We start from the raw sequence: 8,976 nt of genomic DNA, 5'->3' as shown, positions 1-8,976 counted from the left end.
GAAAATTTCCTGAAAATTTCCTGAAAATCTGTTAATAACCTTTTGACAGACAATACCGAAAACATAACCTCCTTGGTGAGGGTAAGGAGCAACAAATCTCTCTAGAGGAATTCTCACCAACCTGGGGTTGGACTGCCAAGGCCTCTGACTGTTGCTCAGTACCCAACACACTGGTCCCTTACAGCACCTCCTGCAGATGGTTTGTCTACAGGAGCCCCTTCTCCGGGGTTCCAGGGTGAAGGCAAGGTATCATGGCTCCTTGGTCTAGTGGTCATAAGGTTTGTTGAATTGCGCTTTGTTGGAACTAAATTGGCAAGTGAGACCCAACAAGGGGGTAAACTGGCCCTGACACCAGAGATTCTCTGGTTCTTGGAGCACTCAGACAAGGTGGTGATTTACAACCAGACCCTCCAGGATTTTGCGATGTTGCGATCGCAACTATTAACGCAAAATCAAGCAAACCCTGCGAAATCGCAACTTTTTGTAACTTTGCCCAAAACACCGCAACTTTAACCCAATATTTATTGTTTCTAAAGTGATTTGCCACTGTTTCTGTGGTCTAGTGTCTTCTTTGTGGGTTTGTGTAGTGTGGAATACAAAATAACCCCAAATAACTCACAAAGAAGACACGTGACGTCACTTCCTGTTAACATCAGAATGCCGGGAGCGTGCAGGAGCAGCGACCAAAGCGAGAATGTGCGCTAATGCTTCACATTTGTCCACAAAGATTTCAGCAAAGGACCGCGCAAACCAGTTTCCTCCCCAGCTGCAGGAGAGTGGGGGAAAGCTGTTTTGCACGTTCTGCAGTGTAATCATGGAACATAAACGCATCGACAAACACTTTGTGTCTGCAAAACATGTGAGGAGAGCTGCAGACGAGGGACAATCCAGAAATGGTCATGAATGTCAGTTTATAAGCTATAAACAACAAACAAACAACTTTAAGGAAAATGCCCTTTTAGGAAATCAGGCATTTTAGCCCACAACAATCACAAAAAATGCCTGCGAAATCCTGGAGGGACTGTACAATGTTGCATGGCCAGGTGAGAAGTTTGGCTATTCGAGTGGAGATGCTGTTCCACTGCACTGATAGGACAGCCGAGGCAGATTGGAGGAGGTAGCTGGGAAAAGGGAGCTCTGAGGATCTTTAGCTGTTGCCCCCATGACCCAGACTCAGAAAGGCAGCAGAAGATGGATGAATGAATTAATGGATGGAACAAACATTTTAGCTTATGTTGTTTCATTGAGGCTAACTGTAACTACAGTCTACCCTTCCATCTTTTATAGTGGAATGTGGAGCAGGTGCCTGTCGCTGGGCAAGAGGCAGAATATTATCCAGACAGGTCGGCCAGTTGTTTTTTTTATTAGCAAAACAATGCATAAAACTAGAATATATAGGTCGGGGAAAAAGTTAAAAGGAAAAGTGAAAGATGTGACAAGCAACTCACCAATTAATGCTTTTCACACTCGTTTTTATTTCCATATATCCTAGTTAGCATGACTAGATAAAACTAATCACTGGAAATGTTCCTGCTGCATAGATTCCCTTCCTCTTAAATCAGCATCGAATCGTTCAGGCCTGGGATTGGAAATTTATGGATCTTAAGTAAATTTGAACTAAAGGGCACAATGAGACAAAAAAACCAAAACGATTTGTTTTGTATTTGACACTTTGATAAACAGCATTTTATATGCCACCTCTAAAATACACTCACTGAAAAAAAAAGCCATTTAGCATCCAGATGGAGTGGTGGAAATGAAATGAAATTGCTTGTCTTGAAAGGTCGTGTGATGGTAATATGATGATTGCAATATCGGATCAAATGAATGATGAAGTTGGTGGTACAGGCACACTGCTGGTCCAATGTTAGCAGACTGATACCCCATTATCCTGGGTGCAAAATGCAAAACAACACGCAGCTGTTGCATTCTCTCCTGCAGCAAGTAACCAGTCCCTGAGATCCAGCAGATCAGCACTTGGTCAGAGTTGATGTTTGAGCCGATTCTGCACATGTTCAATTAGGGAAAGACTGGAGGACCTGACCGGTCACAGAAGGATCTGATGCAGGCAGATCATTGACTGTTTGTCTGGAATGCGGTCTATGGGTATGGTCTATGCCATCTTATTGCAAGACTGTACCAAGTTGTCTCAGGAGGGGTAAGACAGTTGGACGCAGAATGTCACTATCAGGGTCTCCTAATTCACAACCTCAGGTGATCTGATGACAGGAGTAATGTTGGTGTGTCTCTCTTTTCTGTGCTGCTGGTTATCTTTGGGAATACAAAGCTAACATTCATCACTGAACATGATAGAACACTGCTCAACATCAGTCCACGCCTCCTGAGTACAGCACCACTCTAAAGTCAGTTGTCTCTGTTCTGGTGTTAATGGCAGCCTATGTATGGGGTGGCATACTAGGAGTCAGGCTAATGTCAGTTATGGATGACACTTGGTTTTGCAAAGAGACCAACATTTGTGTCATGGGATTCTATAATGGCTGATACACAAAACAATTATCCTCCCTTGATATAATCTGTCTTGGGTGACTGGAACCAAAGACAGTTCCATGAGTTGTATGCGGTGCCCTCACATACCCCTTGATTCAACATCAGGTCATTGTGACATCTGTGTACCCCACATGGCAGGTAGACTGCACAATACAATCTCCCGGTTTCACACAAACTCACATCGTGACCCCTATCAAACTCTATCGAGAGCCGTTAATGTTGTCTAATGTGTCTACGGGGCATCCTCTGTGTCTGCTGCCCCTCACTCAGTTTGGATTGGTTGTCAGATGCCCCAGGGACTGCCTGATATAACTATTGCTTCACTCCTGATGCCACCACTTATGCCCCGTGTTGCCCATTCTAAATGTGCAAGCCCATTGCTGGTCTGCATATGTTCCAAATTATGTCCAAATTGGTTAATTCCTTCTGGGTACCTAAGTTTCCTTTGTCAGTGAGTGTATATCACTTCCATTTTTACAAATTGTTTTTGGCATATTGGAGCTTTGAATATCTCACGAAGGGGATTGCGTACTCGACCTCCGCAGGAGTTTATACAGTTTGCCCTGGGTGTATCTTGAAGTCAGCCTCCCCCCCGCTGTTTTAATGGACACCTCAGAAGAGAGACGGGCCAAGCACTGTGTCATCTTCACAAGACCCACCAGCAGAGCTCCGCCACCCAGCATCAGACAGGGCCAAAGCAGTCCGAACAGCGCCCTTCTCAAAGTGTACTTCTTGTGCCAGATGACATGGTTGGGGTGCTTCTTGTGGTCGCTGAAGCACGAGTAGTTGCTTCCCAGATGACGGTCCAAAACTCGTTTCACTTCCTGCACTTCGTCTTGAAGAGCATCCTTGTCCATTTGACATTTTGGGATGTAAAAACACTGGAAAAGAAAAGACTTAAGTGTAATGTTTTGTCTCGTGACAGGGTTGTTTAGTTGGCAGCAGCTAAGAAAATTGTTGATAAGAGCTACAAGAACCTTCTTTGATTGTACAAGTTTCATCAAATAAAGTTAAAATTCTTTGCTATCCTAATTATAAAAGAACATAAATAAGATTAAGACTAGTTTTAGTCCTCTGAGCTGTTTAGTACCTTTAGATGTTTTTCTTACAGTCTATCAGAAACCTCTGAGTGTAAATTAGCAAAATAATAGGTCTGCATAACACGTTGAATAGGCATTACATTAATATGAGCTTTTCGATTTTAGATCTAGAGCTCTGGGACTACCAAGATCCTCTTTTTTGTTAGTTTTAAATCAGAGTTACACCTGGTAGTATTACAAAGTATTAAAGGTGAAGTACTGAAAGTGCTGTAAATTCCTACTTCTTTAGCCAGAAGGACAGACTCTTCGTCATAGTGGAGGAAGGCCCCCTGATTGGAGCCGGTCAGGTTGACGGTCACTGTAAGGCATGGCACCACGCTCACTCCTCTGCAGTCCACCCAGTCCTCTAGGATGTCGGTCTGACGCAGCACACAGTGGGCCTCCACCTCCCAGCAGCTGCAGGACAACCAACAAAGGTTCAGAATAGCCTGATCTAAGAGTAGTATCTCCCAGGGCTGTGACTGTTGGAGACTCACAATTGGGAGAAAATAGGCACACTGTCAGTTGAAGTCTCTCTGAATTTCTGGGTGTTTGGGACCAGCAAGCCTCTGCGACTCAAGCAAATAAAAACTGAGTACCCCTGGGAATGTTTTAAAACATTTTGAAGAGTCCCTACAAACTAGTAGTTGCAGCCCTGGGAGATACTACCCTAAGGTCCTAGCATGTAAACCCCCTCTCCAGAAAGGCTTCAAATAATATATTCCAACTCAAGAATTGCCATATAATTTTGTACAAATGTTGATGTTACCCAGATGGTTCACTCGTTAGCGTCAATGACTTTTAAGTTGTCAGCTCAACAGATATTTCATTTTGTACATTCCTATCAACGTTGTTTGATTGCTGTCAATTAGCAATCGAACAACATAACAATGTCAACATTAAATCGGTTCTCCATTGTGATACTTTCAGAGTAATGACAGCAGTTTCCTTTGTTCTCACCAGATGGATAAAAATACCCCCGATTTTGAAAGTTAAGGTTAGGTAACCCTAACCCTTTGAAAATCCAGGTTTTTCAGTCAATATATGTGCCTCAGAGTTGCTGGTTCTTTGAAGAGGGGATTTGTTCAATCTCTAGTTCACTGGTGTGTCTGTAAGAACTGGAAACACATTGTAGTCTGCGCTGATGATGAAGCCAGTTGAGCCTTTTTCTCATCTCCCAAAGATTCCTCCAAGTTTACATGCTTTTGCATTTCACATCCTTTTCTTGACAGCCCTCAGGAACTTCCAGCCTTTGAAGCTTGTTTAATATTTCTTTCTGCTACGAAAGCAGAGTTTGCTATTAGAGACAAAAAAAAAACACCCCTGCCATGTTGCACCTGACCTATAATGTTTCCATGGCTGAGAAAAGATTCTGCCTTTGCTGCAGCCTTCAACAGGATTGACTTATTTTCACATGCCAGTTTGGAGGCAGGTCCTTGAATCTCTTTGAGATGCAGCCAGCATCTAGTTCAGCCTTACTTTGATGCCCTCATCATGATACCCCAGTTACATTTGTAGTTTTCGACCTCAGCAGTCTAAGCTGACGTCATTGGTTTCTTTCCTTCAAGCCCTCCTCACACTGGAGGATGACCCCGCTACGACATAAAAAAAATCTCAGCCAGAATGTAGGTTGTCTTTGCAAGGTCTTCATGATGTCTTCAGGCATGGTTTAACAACACAGTCAGCTTCCCATTACACGCCATAGAGTGTGATAGATCCGTAATGGTTCAGAACATGTCCAAAACCTCTGTAGTGAGGTGATGGTGGTTGATGATCATGATGGCGTTATATACATGACATGTGGGCTCAACATGCCTAACTACTTCTGCATACTTTGTGCCATTTTATTTACAAATACTTTTGCCCAAAGAAACACAATAAGATCTCTTAAAGTCCTTCGGAAACATTGTCTTTGAAATCTGCTTCAGCAAACTCGCTCTGTGTTTGTCTTCTTATGGTACCCTCATGTTTTAGCCAGTGTTCTGCTGCTTTTAGCTACCCTGGTGCTATTTTTAGCTTTTAGCTACCATTGTGCAACTTTAGCTTTCTGCCAGTCTTTTGCTACATTTGGCTTCCACCTAGCCGATAGCTACTTTTACCTCTTAGCTAACCTTGTCCTGTAATTAGCTTTTAGCAAGTGTTTTTCCACTTCTGGCTTTGAGCTAATGTTTAGCTTTTTTTTTTTTTTTACTTTCAGCTTCTTCAGCACATTTCAGCAAAGCACTTGGCATTTACATTGCGTTTCCTCAGTAAATACAGCTCCTCTAGTTCCCTAACCCTTCCTGCCAGTTTGAATGTATAAACCTGGGACCTGTTAATGTAAGGCTTGGCTGTAGTGATGCCGACCACAAAGAACATGAGCACAGAGAACGCCATCATGGTGAAGCCCAGCAGGACGGCCCGGTCTTCTCCGACACTGGACACCGCCGTCTGGGTCCGAGCCCCCTGCCCTCCACGCCCGTCCCCTCTGTGGCTCCACTCCTGCTCCTGCGTTACAGCAGCATGGAAGATCTCCCTGTGTCTCTCACCCACACACACACACACATAAATACATACACAAACAGCACCGGTTTAATCGCACAATAATGTATTGATTTAATGTGTCTCTGCAAAGAAAAAGATGTATTCATTTTATATAGTCTCAAACTGCCTGATCTCAGATTGCTAAGATGAAAGAAGTATCTGTCACATAATGATTGTCGACTAAATGTACATGTGTTCACAGTTTTTTGAGTGCAGAATAGGTAGATTGCACTAATGATCAATTTCAAATAATGTAAACTTGACAGATTGATGTGTGTTTCTTCCCCTGCCTCCTTTGGACACCAGCAGGGTTTATATTGTGAAGCTCTGTTTACATTTGGAAGTGTTTTTCGATCATAATGAACTCCCAGCAGTGTTTTCAGAAGTCGTGCTGTTGCTGACTGGCCCAGTCGATCATCTGCTCTTACCGTGTCTGCCGCCTGCGAGCGCCATGCAGGTTGATGTTAATGGGGATGGTAAACGACCTCCGGGGAGAACCCGTGCTCAAGATCATGCCCAGTCCTATCCCAGCCACCTCCCTGTATGTATATCCAGCTAACAAGCTCGTCTCCTATCTGAAAGTCAAATGTTCTGTGGCCAAATGATCACCTCACATCTGTAACAAGCTCGAGTGCCGTGCTCCAGACTGCAGTTTATCCACCAGGGAACTTCCTGTTGTTTACCAAAAGCTCAAAGGTGAGTGCAACAACATCTTCCACCCTCTTGTGTGTTTCTATAGAAACCACCACAGGTAAGGCAGGTAGCAGGCTAATGGCCTCTCAGTTGGCCTGTGACTCTCAGCTGGAGGGGATTGTTGTGAAAAGGCTGAGCTTTTCTGTATAAAACCCCTATTGATAAGTTTTTGTACAGAAATAAGCACATTACAATGTGCTGTAAGAGCATTTTGAAAGGGAAAAAAAGAAACTATTTTCCCCCCACATTTACACGAATAGAAGATACTTACCTGAACACATGAGTTCTGTGACTTTTCATTATCCTTTCGGCCTGCTGAGCTTGAAACGTCTCACACTGTGTGGACACATTGATGTTAGTGCAAGAAGCAATGCACGTTTGTATGCGTTATTCCAACAATTGGAATACCTTTTATTATTCATGGATTGATGTAAAACAGATGGAGGTATTAACCCGGTGGCAGTTCAGTTTAACAAAAACAAGCCTCAGGCTAAGAACAGCAGAACAGCTTGGAAATGGATCAACCAAGCAGACAGTGACATCAGACCAAACTCATTCAGGACTGGATACAGCAGAGTTCAGAGTGGGTCGCAAAACATGTAAGTTGGGGCAATAATTTAGCCTGTGTCTGTGTGCTTTTGTCAGTCTGTTAGCAAAATATTTCATGAACCAGGAGCTGGATTTTATTGGAGCTCCCAAAAAGTAATAATTGCATGTAAATTAACTTTAGGAGCCAACCTCATACAAGGTGGCTGCCACAACTAATTTACCAAAGTCGACAGAAAAATGGCTGTAGCTTAGTCAGTTTTGCAAATATTGAGGTCAGATTTGGCATAGTAGTAGCTGTGAGTGGTGCCCAACACATACAGATATGGTCAAATCTGTTTGTAGCCTTTCACTGAAGAAAGAAAAACCCACAATGGTCTTTGAAGTAACTTGAAACTGACAAAAGTAAAATAAATAAATAAATAAAAGTCAACTAATGAAAATCAATCTTTGCTTTCGAATTTAGGTTCAGCAGAATTATTTTATTTTATGCACAGATTATTCAGAAGTTTAAGGTCCACAGGACTGAAGAAAATCTCCCTGGACGTGGCCACAAGAGAGAAATTAAAAAGACAGATAATACAAATGGTAACTAAAGAGCCCAGAGCAACATCCAAAGAGATTAGAGGTGAACTCCAAGGTCAAAGGTCATCAGTGTCAGATCACACCATCAGTCTGTTTGAGTCAAAATGGACTGAATGGAAGCCGGCCGAGGAGGACACCAAACCACCAGACTGGAATTGACCACGCCACAAAGCTTCTGGGAGAATGTCCTTTGGACAGACGAGACAAAACTGGAGCTTTTTGGCAACAAGTCCCATCAGCTCTGTGTTCACAGAGTCAAACATGAAACAAAGAAAAGAACCTGTACCTACAGAGAAACATGGAGGAGGCTCGGTTCTGTTCTGGGGCTGCTTCGCTGCATCTGACACAGGGGGTCCTGAATCTGTTCAGGGTCCAATGAAATCTCAAGACTATCAAAGATTCAGGAGCTAAATGTGCTGCTCAGAGTCAGAAAGTTTGGTCTCAGTCACAGATCATGGGTCCTCCAACAGGAGAATGACCCAAAACACAAAACTAAAAACACCAAGAGTGGATCAGAACCAAACATTGGACTGTTCTGAAGTGTCCTTCTGAGGCCTGATCTAAATCCTGTTGAACATCTGTGGAAGGAGCTGAAACCTTCAAACCTGAGACAGATGGAGCAGTTTGTTCATGTGGACAGGTGAAGACGTCTCAGAGAGAGGGACAGAAATCACCTGACTGCAGGGATTGTCTCAGAAGGCTGGCCAACAAAATATTAAGTTACGGTACCATCCTTTTTGTCAAGGCCAGATTCCTTCGTGACCTTTGTGGGTTTTTCTTTCTTTAACAAACAGTTACACATTTGATTGCAAGTGCACTCTATCTGTAACACAACATCGTTATCTAAAATGTTGGCATTAAATGTTGAAATCAACTCTGTTTGCAAAATATCTCATGAACCACTGGACAGGTTTTATTGAAACTCTTGGAAAGCAATCATTGGATGCTCATCTCTAACTTTTTAGCTGTTGCAGTCAACCCAATTCAAGATGGCCACCACAGCTAATTTTGTGACTTGTTTTATTTTGTGATTCTTTTGGAA

General features: G+C 43.0%; 1 protein-coding gene across 1 annotated transcript; it reads right to left on the bottom strand.

The window, feature by feature from the left end:
* Window positions 1-1,468: 1,468 nt before the first annotated feature.
* On the bottom strand, window positions 1,469-6,624 carry LOC108238244 (calcium-activated potassium channel subunit beta-3). Its single transcript, XM_037981930.1, has 4 exons — window positions 6,539-6,624; window positions 5,899-6,108; window positions 3,830-4,004; window positions 1,469-3,389 (listed from the first exon to the last, which is right to left on the bottom strand). The coding sequence occupies exons 1-4, from the start codon at window positions 6,622-6,624 to the stop codon at window positions 3,021-3,023; spliced, it is 840 nt and encodes a 279-aa protein (XP_037837858.1). The 3' UTR covers window positions 1,469-3,020.
* Between the last annotated feature and the right edge of the window lie 2,352 nt (window positions 6,625-8,976).

This window comes from Kryptolebias marmoratus, linkage group LG20 (genome assembly GCF_001649575.2).
Source record: "Kryptolebias marmoratus isolate JLee-2015 linkage group LG20, ASM164957v2, whole genome shotgun sequence".
Classification (NCBI taxonomy): Eukaryota; Metazoa; Chordata; class Actinopteri; order Cyprinodontiformes; family Rivulidae; genus Kryptolebias; species Kryptolebias marmoratus.
This window is presented reverse-complemented; position numbering and strand designations above follow the sequence as displayed.

Bases quoted from the DNA above. Each gene is read 5' to 3' on its own strand.
- LOC108238244 (XM_037981930.1), bottom strand. From the start codon at position 6,624: ATGATCTTGAGCACGGGTTCTCCCCGGAGGTCGTTTACCATCCCCATT. The intron at 6,109-6,538 runs GTAAGAGCAGAT...TGTGGGTGAGAG, and splicing joins GCTCGCAGGCGGCAGACACG to ACACAGGGAGATCTTCCATG. The intron at 4,005-5,898 runs GTCCCAGGTTTA...GTTGTCCTGCAG, and splicing joins GCCAAGCCTTACATTAACAG to CTGCTGGGAGGTGGAGGCCC.